We start from the raw sequence: 19221 nt of genomic DNA, 5'->3' as shown, positions 1-19221 counted from the left end.
CTTTAAGCAGCGCTCTTAGTCCCCTCTCCTCGCGCACCAAGAAACAAAGAGGGAAGAAAAAGTCTCTTGCCTCTTCGGCAGCTCCAGACTTTTCCCCGAACTCCCTCCCGGCTAGCTGTGGTGCACCGATCCCCTGCAGGCTGTGTTCACGCCGCCAACCCCAGTCCTCTCCCGGCGCTCCGACCGAAGCCCAAGCCTCAGCTCCAGGCCCCGCCCGCCCTGGCGGGTGAGCAGACACGCCTCTCAGCCTGGTGAGTGCAGGTCGGCCCTGATCCTCTGTGTGGGAATCTCCCCGCTTTGCCCCCCGCACCCCTGTTGCTACGCTCTCCTCTGCGGCTTCGAAGCTTCTTCCCCCCTCCGCCATCCGCAGTCTCCGCCCGCAAAGGGACTTCCTGGTGTGTTGAAACCTTTCCTCCTTCACGGCTCCCTCCCACTGGTGCGGGTACCGTCCCTATCCTTTTGTCTCTGTTTATTCTTTTTTCTTTTGCCCTACCCAGGTACGTGGGGGGTTTCTTGACTTTTGGGAGGTCTGAAGTCTTCTGCCAGCGTTCAGTAGGTGTTCTGTAGGAGTTCTTCCACGTGTAGATGTATTTCTGGTGTATCTGTGGGGAGGAAGGTGATCTCCGCGTCTTACTCTTCCGCCATCTTCCCGGAAGCCCAAGAGGTAAATATTTTTTATTGAAAATGCATTGTTGAATGACATAGATGAAGCTTTCCTTCTAATTATGTAACATACCCATGAATATTATTTACTTCTAGAATGAGAGTTCAGAACCAATTTTAATCCTAGTATTGTTTTTTATGTATGCTGAGCACTTAAAACTATTTTTCACATAAATAAATAGATGGGAATGGAGCACTTTTTGGACTCCTTCCAAGGATATGCCAAATATTATGGTGATTTATCACAACAACTACTTTTTTTTTTTTTTTCCGATACGCAGGCCTCTCACTGTTGTGGCCTCTCCTGTTGCAGAGCACAGGCTCCGGACACGCAGGCCCAGTGGCCATGGCTCATGGGCCCAGCCGCTCCGTGGCATGTGGGATCCTCCCGGACCAGGGCACGAACCCGTGTCCCCTGCATTGGCAGGTGGACTCTCAACCACTGCGCCACCAGGGAAACCCACAACAACTACTTTTAATGATTAAGAGACTTAAAGTAGATTTTTCTTCAATTTTGTTGAAAGCAAAGAACTTGATTTACAATGTTATTTGTTACCCTGTCGTTAGGCTCTTATATGTTTTTAATTCCTGGGAACTATACAAAAATTCTTTATCAAGACATATCAGATAACTACTACTTCTTCCTTTAACTCTTTCACTCATGGGCACCTTGCTCAAACTGACATTCTCAGAAAGTTTGGGAAAATGGAAAAATTATTACTTCCGGAGCACTTTTGCCAGCATTATTATTATTTTTCATGAGTTACTTTTATGGTGTGCTTTATAAATATTTTTATCAAATCTTGGAGCTACATATTATTTATCATTGAATCATTTTGGCGAAATTTTAGATTTTATATATGTCAACTACCTCAGGGAACAAAGTACCAAAACTCCAAAATCATTAAGTAAACACTCCCATAGCCTTCACAAAGGTACATTCATTCCTAGGTCCCCTCACCTATGCTTCCTTGCACCAGTGATTGCATATTATTTCTACCCTCTTGCTCTTTGATTTGGGAGGTTTGACATCAATTAACACAGTTTCATTTCCATATTCTGCAGATTGGGAAGATTTCTCATGGGATATTCATGACAGTACTATTTCACTAAATGAAAAAATTTGTAATTCATATGTTTTCTTTATGGAAACTCATCTATAGTTTAGTACTTTCATTTTTTGTATTTTTAATTCATTTGCTCAACAAATGTGTATTTAATCACCTGGTATACAATGACTGTGGATACAGCAGTAAACAGAAAAGGTAAGACAGAGTGCCTGCCCTTAGACAAGGTATACTATAGTGGGAGGTCAGATGTTAAAGAACTAATTGCAAAATTAATAATTGTGTACAACTATGAGACCTTCTATAAGTAAAAGATAAGGTACTATGAGAGCAAACAAAAGGAGATTGATCTCTAATAAGGATCATGGAAAGCTTTCTTGACTAAATGATATTTGGTCTGAGTGTTGAAAGATTAGATGGTATAAGTCATCTTGGCTGGTGACTGTTGAAGAGCATGCACAAAGGTTCTGAGATTGGTAGAAACATGTTTAAGGAATTTAAAACATATCTAGTGAGTCAGGGAGATGGAAAGAAAGAGACATGAGAATGATCCAAGTTGGGGTTGAAGAAGGAAGCAAAGGCCTGGTAGTACAAAGCCTTCCTTTCATAATTTTGGTCTTTATCTCAAGACTCAACAGCTGTTGTAGAAGTGTAAGGAAAGTGATGAATAGTTAAGATGTGCATTGAAAAAACATGACTCTGGGCAAGAAGGAAAGCCAGGCCATCAGCTAGGATGTTCCTGCAGTGGTCCAAAAGTGGTCCAATTGCTAGGATGGTAGCAATGGGTATAGACAGAATGGATGCATTTAAGAGATAGTCAAGTGGTAAAGAGGTACAATATGTACAAGGGAAATATTCCTCGAGTTCCAAAGAAGGCTTAATATCAGTGACTGAAGAAGTATATTGTCTACCTATCCCAATGCTTAGGAGAAGAATTAGAGGTGAATTTTTCCCTTTGTCTTCCATCATCTCCAGTCAATTCTGTGCTTGTTTTACTACTAGAAAACTGGCTGAGTGAAGGGGTTTAGGTTTCCACTGAAAAAATAAAGTTGCCTGAGGGTACAGTCTAAGCTGTGTGCCTTACTGGGCTAGAACATGGGGCATAAAGAAGACTGGGTCTTGGCCTCTGCCTTTTTGACATTGTCATTGTCAAACCAGGGAGACCTGTCCAGAGCATCATGGTACAATACCAAGGCCATTAGGAGTTAGTGGGAGACTTTGAGGGAGCCAGGATAATATTGTGGTGGTTAAGAGAGCAGGCTCTGGAGTCTGGGTTTGAATTTGGAAATACCTATTTATTAACTTCCTCCTCTAAATTGCCTTATCTAAGAGATGGGACTAATAATAGTATATTATTCATAAAGTGGTTCTAACAATAGTATAGCATGATATATGAAATCATCAATTGGCCAGGCACATAGTAACTGCTTAATAAATGCAATCAATTTATGTTATTATAGGGGAGGGGCCAATTAGCTATCTGCATAGAGTCAGGAAAGGTTACACTGTGATCCCTTACAACTTATTTAAAGAGTATATATAATTGACCTTTAATAAATGCTTGCTTAGGGAATGAGTATGTTTTATGACAATAAAATAATTTATTGAGCATTTATTCTATGTTAAGCCCCATGTGAGCCTTATAAAGATATTTTCTCATTTAATTCTTATCTGATCCTAAGAAGAAAATACAATTCTTATCCACATTTCACAGATGGGAGTCCTGAGGTCTCAAAGCATCAGTTATTTGCCCACGATTACAGAGTAAACTGTATTTAAGCTGGGATTTAAGTTCAGTCCAGACCAATTCCAAGCTTCGCTTTTAACTTCTACAAGTTCTGCAAGCTTCTTTGCCTAAAAGCGCTGCTGAATTAAAACTAGCTTTTACTTATTATGTATTTGTTCAGTTGATTGATACTAAAAATACATTAGTATACAGAATCAAAAAATATTCGTAGTATTTTACCTGAACATCTTCATTTTATAAATAAATACTTATTGTAGGAAAATAAATAGGTATGGGAATAAAAAATAACTTATTATTATAACTCATAATTACTATACACATTTTGCTGTGGATTTCTTCAGACTTTTTTCCCCAATGCATTGATGTTTGAGTTGTATGTATGTAAACCCACATTTTTATAATAAAAATTGAATGAAGTTAAATAGGACATATTTTACCCTACTTTTTCATTAAGAATATATTGAAAACTAAGTAGTACTAAGCATGGTTGATGGCACATAGTAAAGATTCAGCAAATGTCGGCAGCCATTGAGGTTGTCACCACTGTCATCAACATCATCTTGCCCTCCAGTAAGGCTGTAATAATTTGACATCCCAACAACAAATTATTCTTTTCAACACACCTCCAGCAAACTTGGCTTCTGATAATTCTTTTGTGTATGCCAATCTTGAAGAATGAAAATGGAATTAGGCTGTTGTTTTACTCTGCACATATTTTATTACTAATGAGGTTAAACATTAGTCATTTTTATTTTTATGTTTTGAATTTTCCTTCACTTGCTATTTTATTAGTTCTCTATTTTATTTTTTTAATTTTTAGGTTTTTTTTCTTGAAGTATATTTGATTTACAACGTTGTGTTAGTTTCTGGTGTACAGAAAAGTGATACAGTTATACATATATATGTATATACACATATGTATATATAGTTTTTCAGATTCTTTTCCATTGTAGGTTATTATAAGGTATTGAATCTAGCTCCCTATGCTATACAGTAGGACCTTGTTGCTTATCTGTTTTATATGTAGTAGTGTGTATCTGTTAATACCAAGCTCAGTTTATGGTGGAGGATGTTCTGCCTATGTTCTCTTCTAGGAGTTTTAAGGTGTCCTGTCTTATATTTAAGTCTTTAAGTCATTTTGCGTTTATTTTTGTGTATGTTGTGAGGGAGTGTTCTAACTTCATTGATTTACATGCAGCTGTCCAGCTTTCCCAACAATACTTGCTGAAGAGACTGTCTTTTCTCCATTGTATATTCTTGCTTCCTTTGTCGAAGATTAATTGACCATAGGTGTGTGGGTTTATTTCTGGGCTCTCTATTCTGTTTCATTGATCCATATGTCTGTTTTGTGCTAATACCATGCTATTTTGATTATGTAGTTTTGTAGCATTGTCTGAAGTCTGGGAGTGTCATGCCTCTAGCTTTTTTCCTTTTCCTCAGGATTGCTTTAGCAATTCTGGGTCTTTTGTGGTTCCATATAAATTTTAGGATTATTAGTTCTAGTTCTGTGAAAAATGTCATGGGTAATTTGATAGGGTGCATTGCATTAAATCTGTAGATTGCTTTGGGTAATATGGTCATTTTAACAATATTAATTCTTCCAATCCAAGAGCATGGGGTATCTTTCCATTTCTTTGAATCATCTTCAATTTCCTTTATCAGTGTTTTATAGTTCTCAGTGTATGTCTTTCACCTCCCTGGTCAAGTTTATTCCTAGGTATTTTTTTTTTTTGACATGATTTTAAAAGAGTTTTTTTTTTTTTTTTCTGACAGTTCATTTCATTTCTGTGTTTCCTGTACCTGAATATGTTTCCTTCTTTAGGTTTTGGAAGTTTTCAGCCATAATTTCTTCAAATACTTTTTTGGTCCCCTTTTCTCTTTTTTCTCCTTCTGGGATCCCTGTTATGTGTAGATTGGCATGCTTTTGTTTTTTTAAACATCTTTATTGGAGTATAATTGCTTTACATTGGTGTGTTAGTTTCTGCTTTATAACAAAGTGAATCAGCTATACATATACCTATATCCCCATATCTCATCCCTCTGCGTCTCGCTCCCACCCTCCCTATCCCAGCCCTCTAGGTGGTCACAAAGCACTGAGCTGATCTTCCTGTGGCACGCTTTGTATTATCCCATAGGTCTTATGTTGCTTTCATTTTCTTCATTTTTCTTACTGTCTGCTATTCTGATTGAGTGATTTCCATTATTCTATCTTCCAGATCACTTCTTCTCTCTTCTGCATTATTTAGTTTGCTATTTGTTGCATTTAGCTCAGTTTTCATCTTGGCAATTGAGTTGTCTAATTTTAATTGTCCTCTTTATAGTTTCTATTTCCTCATTACAGTGATCCACACTTCTATCCATAGTCTTTCTTAATTTCTTCAGGATTTTTATTACTTCCTTTTTGAACTTGGGGTCTAGTAAACTGGAGAGGTCTGTCTCACTGTTTGTTTTTTCTGGGGATTTCTTTTAATTGGGAATGGTTTCTCCTTCATTTTACTTATATTTCTCTGACTCTATTAATTTAGGAGAAACAGTTATCTATCGTGGTCTTGAAGGGCTGTTTTTATTTGAATCTAATATTTTTAGCGTCCTGTATGAGTCTAATATTTTTCGTGCTAGGGCTGTTTTCGGTATGGATGCCTGCCACATCTTTCCTCAGTGTGTGCTGGCCATTATCCCCTTGATAGAGGGTGTGATTGATGTTGTGGTGGCCAAAGCCTGCACTGGATGTTAGAGGGGTCTCCTCTTTGCTCCATGGTTGTCATAGCCCTGTCGGGGGCAGGGCCTGATCCCCACTTATTGGAATAGAAGCCCTCAGATCTGGTTCTAAGCTGTGGTGCACTCCCGCTGGGAAAGGGACTGGCGCACTCTCGCTGGGAAAGGAGCCACTGGGTATTCCCCCGCAGGAGCTGTCCACTGAGACGTGTGCTCTGTGATGTTGCCTCTCACCCTTGTGCGTGCTTACAAAGTGCACTGTTGAAACTGCCCTTTGCCCCATCTCAGCAGAGGAAAAGCTGGCAATCAGGCTGCAAGTCTCTCAGGCGCTGTGCTCACAAATCTGCCAGTGGCGTAAATCCGTGGAAGTCACGCGCCCACCAGGAATCAGTTCAGATTTCAGCCCCACTTCTGTGTGTGGGCAACCTGCAGGTGTTTGTGTGTGCCCAGAGTTGGGGCTGCATCCTCTGTGAGCAGGCTGAGAATGAGGCTGCTGTGACAGGGCCATGCCCCTCCCTTTGCACTAGCAGTGACAATAGGGCTCCTATTTGCCCTCACACACCGCCAGCTGTGACCTGGACCACTCCTGAGGCCCTTGTGGCTGTCTCTGCGTGGCCTAACTGAATCTTCTCCCTGGGTTTGTCTGCTGAAGCCCGAGTATCAGAACCCAGCTGCCACCGGTGAGCACTCCAGCAGGTATGCGTTTCAGGCTGGGGCACGCAGTGAGGTGGCCAGGACCTTCTGTGCAGGTCTCTCTTTGTCCTGCCTTCTACAAGCTGGCTGCTGCCCTTACCTCTGAGCCCCTGAAGCTTCCTGTCTGTCCTGGCTGATCTCCCAGCCGGTGAGGGCGGTTCCCATGGTGAGGGAACTTTTCACAGCTCCCTCCAGGGGTACAGGTCCTGTCCTGCTTCCTTTTCTCCCCCTTTCATCCTACCCAGTCATGTGGTGGTCTTTCTTGCAGCTGTGGCTGTATGAGACCTTCAGCCAGCACTCAGTGGGTGTTCTGTGAGAACTGCTCCACATGTGATGTAGTTTTGATGTATCTGTGGGAGGAGGTGAGCTCCACGTCCTTCTATTTCACCATCTTCATCTCCCAGTCTGCTTATTATTTTCTTATTGGTGAGTAAGGACTCTTTATGTTATGATTCTCATGTATTAAATGTATATTGCAGATATTTTCATCAGCTTGTGGTTTGATTTTCTATTTATATTTTAGTATATTTTTTAAACAAGTAATTTAAAAATTAAGTAATTAAATTGGTCGGTCTTTTTATTGTGGTTATTCTCTTTGGCATTTTACAAATAAATGTTTTATTCATATTTATGTAATATAAATATGGCATTTTTGACATAAAAAAGCGGTATACATCTTTCAGAACTTGGGAACCATTGGTATAAGAAATAAAGTCACATGGGGTATGGATCTGCATTTATGGTGTCACTGGGAAGAACTGAAAAGCTCTTTGCTTTGGGGAGAGTTTCAGTGGCTTGTGGATGTTTACCAAGTTTCTCGCTTGTCAAAGTCTGAAGATATGAGATTTTTTTTCTTTTTGTTTTCATCTCCTTTTCTTGAAACCAGAGTGTCTTGTTTTTCAGGTAATCCACTACAAAGTGCAATACATCAAAAGGGGCTCATCTTTATATTAAAGTTGAGACTTCTGAGGCAGAGGGATTAGTTACATTTTTGAAATTGTTAAATTAATACAATCAGAATAATAGTAATGGATCAAATATTTCTGCATCTTACATTATGTTGTTCATCATGAAGATGAAAATATTTTCACTTTTCAAAGATATACGTTTATGTATTATACAATATTAAGATAAAAAATAGATAACATCTTGCTGTAGACTTGAAAAAAACACTGACAAATGTGCAGATGAAATTCTGGCTTATTTTATGAACTCAGTTTTAAACAGTTGGCTTATTCTGGATTAAAAGGTCATGTAATGAATCACTTTTATTGTGAAATTCATCAATCAAAATAGAAATGCCCTTCTTCCCGTCAAAGAGATATACGCTTTTATGAACAATTTAATCCCACATTTAACTGAAAATCTTTCTTTTCTTCTAGTTTTTGTTTCTATCAATTTGACATCATACATGGCTACTGATGGCAGTGATCTTGTAAGTACCCTTTGGAATACTTCAGACTTGAAATATTAATTGTCAGTTTGATGAATGAGTAAAAAATTAGGTCGATTTTAAGTTTGGCTAGCTATTTATTGTCCTCCATTTGGTTAGTCACAATGGAATTAAATGATCCTCTTGTTAGAGTCTGAGGGTTTCTTATGATCACCAAGCATTTGTTTAAGACTCCTAGCTATTTACTTTTTTTTTTCTTTTTTTTTTTGTGGTACGCGGGCCTCTCACTGCTGTGGCCTCTCCCGTCGCGGAGCACACGCTCCGGACGCGCAGGCTCAGCGGCCATGGTTCACGGGCCCAGCTACTCTGCGGCACGTGGGATCTTCCCAGACCGGGGCACGAACCCGTGTCCCCTGCATTGGCAGGCGGATTCCCAACCACTGTGCCACCAGGGAAGCCCTCACTGTGGTTTGGTCAAGGGCAAAAGCAAATGGATGTCAGAGATCTGTAAAGATAGAGTCAGGAAGACTAAGGTTCAGAATATCCAAAGTTTATGAAAAGTTTTAAAAAGAAAAAAATGCACGGGATTATAAGCATATGTGTCATGTGTATGTGTTATGTGGAACAAAGATATGAAAAGAAAGAATTAGGACTGTTGGATCCTTGAGAAAGGTAATGGAGGGTTTAATTATTACACTGCTTTGCTTTTTCTGAAGAAAAAATGTAGTCTTCCAGCTGGAAGGAGTTCATCTTATATGTTTAAGAGAATGGAAATTAAGATAATAAGAGACCACCTAAGGACGTTAAATGAATAAGTTCGTTCATTCATTCATTGAGACATTCATTTAATGCTCACTGATTACCTCTCCTGAGTTTATCAAGTGTCAACCACTGTAATAGGTGGGAATTGGAGATTTAATTGTGACTTGAAACAAGTTAAAATCTCCACATCTTATAAAAAAAAGTACAGCCTTGGGTTTTGGAACAAAGATGGCAGATGTGATTACCAAAGGACTAACATATCATTCTGTAGCCCCCAATCTATAGCTATTACTGCTGTAATAGGTAACCTGCTTCCCCTTGGTCCTGGGCACAAGTGGATTCTGTTCTTCTTGGTGGGAACCCTGGCTCTTTATGGGTCTTTCTCATTTCATGAGCCATTCTCCACTCCTAGACGCAATCAGCTCAGCTCTCCTTGTGTGTCTATTTACCTGTTATTTTTATCTCACAGCCATCAACATCTGGGCAGTACTGCTTAATGTCTCTCTTAAGCATTTCTTCCAGCTGCTTTTCAGTGGTTACCCTACTTTATCTTTCCATTCAGAACATTAGTTCAGTTTCCTGCTGTCATTTGTTCTCTAAATAAAATGTAGCACAGGAGACCTATTTTTATGCTAGGTAGTTTCGGTAGGCGTGACACATTTGGCCTAATCGCATCCCGAATTACACCTCATTTCCACTAAACTAGCATGTATTGAGCTACATGTGCTGAGCTCTCTGCTTGGTGCTGGGGTACGAAGAGGAGAAGCCGACCGCCTGATCGGGGCAGGGTGATATGGTGAAGTGGTGCTAATAAAACTGTTCAAGAAAGTAGATTCTAAGCATCTGAAATCTCATTATAGTGTATTATAGTATAGCATAGTCAAAAAGCATTGCTCTTTTTTTGTTGAGCTGAGTTGCTGTTATCTGCTGGTATTCTTTTCTTTCCTCCGGTTTTCTCTCCTCTGAAGGGAAAGAGCAGAATTTTCAAAGCTAAAGCTTCAACACAGAATCAAAAAGTATTAACTCACCAAGTTCTGTCTGTCTTCCCTCCTAAATATTTCTCCGTCTTCGCAGATGCAACGCTTGCCCTTCCTTCTGTTCACTGGGCTCTTTGCCTCTCTCTGCACCTGCTCTCAACTACCCCACCCCTGACTTCTATCTGCCGCCTCACAACAGCCAGGGTGGATTTTCCTAACTGCAGATGTGATTTTGCCACCCCCCTGCTTCTGTCTGTTCAGTGGCTTACCTTGGCTCTCAGATGAACTTCATACTTTCAAACATAACTTACATGACGTGGCTTGGCCACTCTGAATGTGGTGACCACGTCCAAAACCTACCTGCACTCGGTGGTCAATGCCTCCTGGCTTGTACCTGCATCTCTGTATCACATCCTCTTAGGCGCAGGTCCTTATCTGGAGGGCCTGCCCTGACTCCCCAGTTCTAGGTAAGCACTGTAATGGTGTGCAGACCTCATTATCCTTGTTCAGCTCTCTTTCGTCTGGGTTTCACTGGAAGCTGTGTTAGAACTTGCTTGCCATTGAATCTCTGGTCCTTGGCACTTAGTAGTTGTGCAGTAAGTGGTGGTAATCACCTATAGGATCCGGGTCACCTGTAGCTTTTTGGGAAATTTTTAACATAAATGATTAAATTTGGTACAATCGCTAAACATCCATTTGTGTAATTCTTGATGTTTATAAGGCTTTCCGAACATTATACTGTGGTGATTAAGCATTATACACCAAATCAGTATGGCTTAGTTTTCTTTTATGATTGGTTTCTTTTTTTTTTTTACATCTTTATTGGAGTATAACTGCTTTACAATGGTGTGTTAGTTTCTACTTTATGACAAAATGAATCAGTTATACATAGACATATGTCTCCATATCTCTTCCCTCTTGCGTCTCCCTCCCTCCCACCCTCCCTATCCCACCCCTCTAGGCGGTCACAAAGCACCGAGCTGATCTCCCTGTGCTATGCGGCTGCTTCCCACTAGCTATCTACCTTACGTTTGGTAGTGTATATATGTCCATGCCTCTCTCTCGCTTTGTCACAGCTTACCCTTCCCCCTCCCTGTGTCCTCAAGTCCATTCTCCAGTAGGTCTGTGTCTTTATTCCTGTTTTACCCCTAGGTTCTTCATGACATTTTTTTCCCCTTAAATTCCATATATATGTGTTAGCATACGGTATTTGTCTTTCTCTTTCTGACTTACTTCACTCTGTATGACAGACTGTAGGTCCATCCACCTCCTTACAAATAGCTCAGTTTTGTTTCTTTTTATGGCTGAGTAATATTCCATTGTATATATGTGCCACATCTTTATCCATTCATCCAATGATGGACACTTAGGTTCCTTCCATGTCCTGGCTATTGTAAATAGAGCTGCAATGAACATTTTGGTACATGACTCTTTTTGAATTATGGTTTGTTCAGGGTATATGCCCAGTAGTGGGATTGCTGGGTCATATGGTTATGATTAGTTTCTTATTAAAATAAATAGATAGGTAAATAAATAATAACGACCAGCATGTGAATCTTAAGGCTTGGTTAAGAAACTTCTCTGGTCTCAGATTTTAGTAACAACATTCTACCTAGAGAAGGAAAACAGCCTTAATTTAATGATGACAAGGCTCAGAGGGAATGTACACATCATCTCTTTTACCATCGTACATAATTCTTTTACCTAAAGCTTTCAGGGTTTACTTTCAGGGATTGCTCTAGTGGGGAATAAATGTCAGAATCATCTTAGATCAAAACTTTATGACAGTGTTTTCCCGAAAATTGTTTAAAATAAATTTCCTTCAGTAAATATTGCCTGGAAAAAAGGTCAAGTGAAAACTTTTTCCTGGAACGAAAGTCTCTGCATATAAATCATGGTTACATTGCTCAATTTTCTGCTGCTTAGGACAAGCTCACTGAATGTGAATGGACATTTGCTTCTGGCCCTGGGGTCACTGGGTTATCTGCTGTTGCCTGGACTGTCATCTGTGTGGTGATCTAACAGCAGACTGGGCCCTGATGCGTTTGCTTCACAAGAGAGAGCTCTCCATTCGTTGTTCACAGAACATGTATTGCCTGGTCTTTATGTGTACTGTGTGCTGTGAGCAGCCCAGATACGATTCCAGCCCCCATGGGAACCTGCTCTGCCCCGCACTCCATCCCTGTGCTCATGGTGTGTGTCTCAGGGATGTGGTGATATTCAGGGATGAAGTGAGGAATCTATTTTCCACCTTTTTGATCAACTAGAAAGAGCTGAAATGTTGGCAGCTTGTTTTTTTAGGCTCCATCAACAGAACTCTATGTTGAATTGGCTGTGCCAATGCTGCCTTGGACACAGGAGACTGTTTTACATATTTTCTGTCCCAAGTAGGACTTCAAGTGGAGAAGTGCATGACAGCTATCTGGGGAACAGATGACTGGGTGAGGGCTTGTTAGCTACCACTGGAAAACTTGTGTCCCTCCTCCCAGCGCCTCTCCTCCACCCCATGCCTTCCTATTTCTTGGGTTCCTGATTCTTAGTATTTGGTGGATATGGTTAAAACAGGATGCTGGAGAGCTACTGTGTTTTTTGAGGAAATAGTATTTTACCTTCAAGGAAACGCCAAGGGTCATCTCTCCAGGTGGGTTCAAACTTAGTGTCAGCTGATCCCAGGGGCTTTTCTCTATGTATGTGCCTCTCTGGGGGAAGAAAGATGTTGGAGCAACTTTTATGTTGCTTTTCTCTGCTGATGTTAGCAGAGGTATTTTTCAGCTCTGAGTAATCAAACAGTAGAGATGGCTTTCCAGATATTTGTTAAATCTCCACTTGTACCAGGCACTATTATTAAGGCATTATAGGAAGTAAAATTTAATACAAGACCCAGTTAATCTTTTGGTAAATATTTATTGAATGCTTCCTATGTGTCAGGCATCGCTCTAGGTGCTAGATTTTGAAGTCATGACGTGTTCAAGAATCTCAATTCTATCTTGAATGCTTGGCCAATCATTGACTCTAAGCAAAGTCGTCATTCAACTACAGAGCTGATAAAAGAGATTTGATAAAAAGCAACATTAACAGGGGAAGTGATTGAGTAGCTGTGTGGGATAGAGGGTTGGACTATTAGATGGATTGTGTTACTACCATGTATGTACCACTCAGATATATAAACAGATAGATTATAATATCCATTTAAGAGGCATCAGCAAAGCATTGTGGAATATAAAAGAAGAAGTAGTAACACTGAGTTAAACAATAGGCGTAGGAGCATGACTGGCCTGGGTTCTAGTCTTGGCTCTGCTACTAGCTATGTGTGATCTGAGGGGAAGTTACTTAAGCACACCGAGATGAAGTTCCTTTTGTGAAAAGGAAGGTAACAATAGTACCTACCATGAAGATCTTTGGGAAATAATATAAATCAATTGTTACAGTGACTACAAATAAATAACACTGGGTGAATGTAAGATTTTTATAAGAGCTCATGCCTTCTAAAGTCAGAAAGGGCTTTATGGTGGAGGTGGCATTTGACCTCGATCTGAAAGGATGAGTAAGCATTAAGCAGATGAAAAAATGGGGGGAGAGAATAAAGCATTCAGAAGTATGGAGTTGTTAAAGTGCCTGACATTTCTCTAGGATAGAAAAAAGTCTAAGGTGCCAGGAGCGGAATTGGACAGATGTCTTGGTGGGATATTGAAGCTACTGTGGGAAAGGACTTGCTTGTCACTTAAACTGTGATTTCAAGATGGAATCTCATACATGAAATGACTGGCTTCCATTCAGTAATGGTTCTGCAGGTTCACACGTAGACACTCCACTCTGCTGTAAATACAGAGCAATGATAGACAAAGAGAAACATAGAAAACAGGGAAAGCACAGTTAGGCTCAAAAACACAGTTATCATCTCTATGGATCAGAAATAAAAAGTGGCAACATGACTGAAGCTACGGCCTGCTGGGCACCTACCTCATCTGGAGGCAGGAAGCAGTTTGCCTCCTGGTCCAGGTTAGGGAGGTGGGAAAACGCTCCGCTAAATATGAGGGAGCTATGGTCACTTCTTTTTTTTAATTTAATTTATTTATTTATTTTTGGCTGTGTTGGGTCTTGGTTGCTGCACACGGCCTTTAGTTGCGGTGAGCAGGGGCTACTCTTCCTTGCAGTGCACGGGCTTCTCATCGCGGTGGCTTCTCTTGTTGTGGAGCACGGGCTCTAGGAGCATGGGCTTCAGTAGTTGTGGCTTGCAGGCTTCAGTAGTTGTGGCTCTCGAACTCAGTAGTTGTGGCTTGCAGGCTCTAGAGCGTAGGCTCAGTAGTTGTGGCGCACGGGCTTAGTTGCTCCGCGGCATGTGGGATCTTCCCTGACCAGGGCTGGAACCTGTGTCCCCTGCACTGGCAGGCGGATTCTTAACTGCTGTGCCACCAGGGAAGCCCCTACGTTCACTTCTCAATGACAATGGTAAATGGCGGCTCCCCCACTTGTGAAAGGGGCTAAAGATGAGAAGAGAAAACAGTCGTTGAAGCACTGCCTGGGGTTACACAATTCCACAAGCTACCTGAGAGCCTAAGAAGGGAGGAATAGGGACACGTATCAAAATCAGGAGCTAAACTTAGTCACCAGCCAGACCAGCAACTGGATAGGCAGGAGTTCCCATGACGGCGTCAGGACCTGATTGTAGGACCAATTCCACATCAGGTGGAGGCAACGTCCAAATGGATAAGGAGGGAGGTGCGGCCATAATGGGGGAAAGGGGAGCAGAGAGGGAGGGAGAGACTGAGAGAGAGAGGGAGGGGGAGAGAACATAAGGCCCTTCCACTCACAATTCTGCAAACTTAAAAGTCCAAAACAGATTTGAGAAATGATAAGAAAGATAGACTCTCAAATACAAAATTCAAGTATAACTTTATTTTACATAAAAACAACATTTTAAAGCCTGACAAAAATTTTTAAGTATGAAGCTCAAAGAATCTTTTGTACAATTTTGAAAGAAAAGCAGGCACAAATGAAAAAGTATAAAATGCAAGTGGGCTTTGAAAAAACTGAGGTATTGGAAAAGAAACCATATGTTTGAAATAGAAAGCTCAGTAAATGGCATACATTCCACGTTGGATACTTTCTAAAAGAGTGTTAGTAAATTGAAAAATTTATGCAGGACATGTATGGCACAGGGAGATAAACAGATTAAAAATTAAGACAGAAAATTAAGAGCAGAAAATAATGGAATAGTTAAAAAAAAAAAGAAACAGGTAGAAAGATTGCTGAAATTTTGAAAGAAAAGACCAAAACATATTCCAGGTTGTAGAGAACTAAAGGTTTTATATATTGCAGGAGGGATTATAAGTAGGACACTTTGAAAGCAATTTGGGGATACCTGCAATATTAAAGATGCACGTATCCTATGACCACGAAGTCCACTCTCAGATAAATACTCTAGCCCAGAGGAACACGTGTCGAGGTGCACAGTGCAGTTATACAAAGTTGTTAATTGCAACAGTGTTGTGATAGTAAATTAAATGTGGGTCAATAAGTGAATGGATAAATAAATTGTGTCATTTTCATTCACTACAGTGCTATATTAGAATTAGAGCTACTTGTCTCAACATGGAAAAAAATCTCAAATACACAATACTAAAAATTAAGTATCTCCATTAATGCTATTATTTATAGTATTGTGAATGTTGCTTAAATACTAAAATTGCATTGGAATGATAAAAATCACATTCAGCTTAGTGTAACCTGGGGTGAGTGAGAGGGAAATGGAAAAGGGAAGTTGTACATAGGGAGACATGAGTGTATTTAGATTTCATTACCTTAAAAGTAAAATCAAAGAGTAAGAAAGAAAGGAAGGAAGGAAGAGATGTGTGCTCAATGAGTTAGAATATGATAGAGTTGAGCCTCTTGATACCATGTTGTTAAATTGCTTTTCAATTTCCACATTCCACTATCAGTGAGTAAGTGTGTATCTGGAATTTACCGCAGGAGAGATTATAAGCACAGGAGTGTGGTTTTGAAAAAACACGTGACGATCTCTCTTTTGGCCCTAGGCCCTCCTGTTGCTATCATGTCTCCTCTTTTCAGTCGAGGTTCTGGTGAGACTAGTCCTCAGTGCTGTGTTGACTTCTTTAATTCCCATTCCTCCCCAACCCACTGGAATTTGTTTTCCAGCCAACACGACAATGAAACTGTTTTGCCAAGGTCTCCAGTAACTTTTTCTTTCTCTTTGACACTGGTAGTATTTAATGGTTTGGGCTCACCTTTCCCTTCAATCTCTCCCTCACTTCCATGGCAGCTCCTCTCCTGGTTTTCTTTTGTCCTGTGCTGTTCTGCTTAGTCTCCTAGACCTTTCCTGCTGCTTCCGTGTAAACATACTGGTCTTCCTTCGGATTCTGACTTCAACCCTTTGACATTCTGCACATCTGGGTTATCTTATCCAAACTGAAGACTTCCACTCTCTGTACCCTGATGATTCCTAATTTTATGTCTTTATTCCAGATTTCCTCCAAATCCTTAAACCCTTAAGTACTATATATACTGCTTCCATCAGATGCCTCTTATGTACATCAAACTCAGTATGTTTATTACTGAATATATTATAATTCAGTATATATGACTGTGTCCTCTATATTGATGTCATTTATCCCATTGCTTATGCTAGAAACTCTTTCCCTGACACATTGCTCTCCCTCACTTACCGTGTTCTAAATTCCTCCTCCTCTTCCCCCACAGCTCCCTGTCCGTCCTTCTTTTTCTCCTCTCTCTTTCTTCTTCCCCTTCGCCCTAGTCTTTTTTTTTTTCTTTTTTTTTGGCGGTACGCGGGCCTCTCACTGTTGTGGCCTCTCCCGTTGCGGAGCACAGGCTCCGGACGCGCAGGCTCAGCGGCCACGGCTCACGGGCCCAGCCGCTCCGCGGCATGTGGGATCTTCCCGGACCGGGGCAGGAACCCGTGTCCCCTGCATCGGCAGGCGGACTCTCAACCACTGCGCCACCAGGGAAGCCCCCTATTCCTTCTTTAATAATATTTCTCGAATTTCTCTTCTGTGTAGAAAGTGCCATTCCTTCCAGCTTCCCCTCAGACTCTAGTCCTTGCTTCTCTGTCCTCCTCCGTTATACAACATCAACAACCAAAGCAAATACCTTAAAGGCTACTACTTTGTGAATTTTACTCTTGAAACAAATATTTGCATTTTACCATTTACTCTTGTGACTTTGGGCACAATACTGAACCTCTGTTTGCTTCAATTTCCTCATCTGTAAAATGTGCATTATAATAGCACCTAAGCCATAAATGTTGTGAGAATTCAATCCAGGTATTTATGAAAAGACTCAGAGCAGTGACTGGCCTATGGCAAACATTATATGAGTATAAGCTTTATATATATTTCTTAGCTATCATTGTTTTCAATTACTGTCTATTGTTATTATAAAGTCTCTTATCTGTCTTCGTTTTTCACTATTAGAGATTTCCTTTTCATATTCACTTATTAAGTAATATTAAAGTGGTTAGTCTTCTGAAAAAAACTAAGCAAGTTTTTCATGTATTTTTACAGGTAAAATTTTAATATTATAAAAGCTTTAAAATTCTCTTTACAAAGTTGAGTTTAATTTGCCAGGAAGGAGGAAAGATGTTTGTGGGGCAAAGGTGTTTGTGGAGAAACATGCCTAATAGCTTTATCAGCTGGAGCTGGCTTGGATCTAAAATATTTAGGAATTGTTGTGGCTTCGTTAAAGTAGTGCTAAAATTGGCAATCGTGAAGTTTTACACCATGGAACTTGGGTAAATGCCACAAATCAAGGCTAGCATAACACTATATAATTTTGCTTAATACCAGGACCATTGTGAAGTTTGATGTAATGACAAACCACTTTATGGTGAATTTTAATATATCATGGGGGGTAAATTGTACCTGTAAGAGTTAATAGTTACTATATATATTAGAAGTCAATATAATAATTACCCTGATCTTGGTTGTGAGCGCCATCATTCAATATCAGAGGAGGTCCATTTGTATATTTTACACTGGTTCCTTTTTAAGTTTATACAGCGTGTGATTTTGAGTGATTAATGGCCAAGTGAATTTTTTTAACCACCTTAAAAAGTAAAAGAAAAATAGTCTTTTTCAATAAAAAAGGAAATATTTATTTAAAAGAGAAAATTTTCTCAAGTTTTAGAACCAAGTTAGGGCAAATTCAGAATTTGGGGTAATTCTTCAGTTTTACCTACAACATGCCAATGGGAAGAAAATTGTGTGAGAAAAATATCTTATTAGGCTTCGGATATTTGTTATGATTGTTATAATTCCCTATGGAAAAACTGTCTCATAAACTGCACACTGCTTGCTTGGCTTTTTGTCACTCACCTAGTGAAATAAACCACATGTAAGATCTTTATGAAACTGACTAGTTCGTGGGTTCCATTTCCTGTTGTGAGGGGTTAGATGTATCTCAAACTCACTAAAGTTCTCAAGATTGTTTTCATTCTTTCATGTAAACCAATTTATGTTTCAAATTCGTATATTTCAAGTGAAACTGAAATTCTCTCTAATTTATCATTTCTATAATATGCAGTTCTGCTTCTGGTTGGGGGGAAACAGTTTGAACAGTTATATAGATTCTACAATAATTTGCCTTAGGAGAAGTACTGTCTGAGGAGGGCTGACTCGATGACTAAACTCCCTGCCCCCCTTTAAAAAAGTCTGAATAAAGTCCTCTCGGTGTTGGGTGCTCACATTGCTTGAGGTATTGTCCTGCTTAGAGCCCCATTTCTCATCCAGCCCAGGTGCAAGAATCTAACGTAGACAGAGGCCTGGTTTGGGGCAAAGTTGAGACAGAGCCTACAGTTTGATAGGGGGCTTTCTCTAGAACCAGCCATAAGGTTGGGTGGTAGAGCTGGAGAGCCCTTGCTGCGCTGGGAGCCCATAAGCGATGGATGGCGGAGATTCACTGGCTCCCAGTCAGGAGGCTTGGAGTGGGTGATGCTTCCCTTTACAGATCCTACAGCTGTCCTCTCCTACTTCCTCTCTCTCTTCTTATCAGAGCTGCTCTTTTTGTATGAGCTAATGTGATTTACCTTGTTCACATGGGGCCAGAACGTTCTAGGAATGCCTCTGTCTACAACTCCCTTTTCTCCCTATTCCCCTGGTTCTTAGTTTGTCTTGAGTGCTTCCTGGGGTCTCCTGTAGCCCAGATTTTCTAAAAGTGTTCCCACTATCTAAA

At 40.3% G+C, this 19221-nt stretch overlaps 1 protein-coding gene across 5 annotated transcripts in view; it reads left to right on the top strand.

Annotated features, from left to right (window-relative positions):
* Window positions 1-605: 605 nt before the first annotated feature.
* IPCEF1 (interaction protein for cytohesin exchange factors 1) overlaps window positions 606-19221 on the top strand; it is a 98845-nt gene continuing 80229 nt past the window's right edge. For 3 of the 5 annotated variants that reach the window (XR_003793743.1, XM_029224166.1, XM_029224169.1), the window contains exons 1-3: window positions 6550-6888; window positions 7154-7311; window positions 8268-8320. Coding sequence is in view for 4 of the 5 variants with exons in the window: in XM_029224166.1 (XP_029079999.1) it covers window positions 7164-7311; window positions 8268-8320 (201 nt within the window). In the remaining variant the exon portion in view is untranslated. Of the gene's footprint in view, window positions 665-6549; window positions 6889-7153; window positions 7312-8267; window positions 8321-19221 lie in introns of those variants that run through there. The other 2 variants (XM_029224168.1, XM_029224167.1) reach the window with 2 other exon arrangements.

This window comes from Monodon monoceros, unplaced genomic scaffold, assembly GCF_005190385.1.
Source record: "Monodon monoceros isolate NGI ecotype Baffin Bay Population unplaced genomic scaffold, NGI_Narwhal_1 Super_Scaffold_15, whole genome shotgun sequence".
Taxonomy (NCBI): domain Eukaryota; kingdom Metazoa; phylum Chordata; class Mammalia; order Artiodactyla; family Monodontidae; genus Monodon; species Monodon monoceros.
The sequence above is the reverse complement of the archived record's forward strand: the minus strand, read 5'-3'. Positions and strand labels throughout refer to the sequence as shown.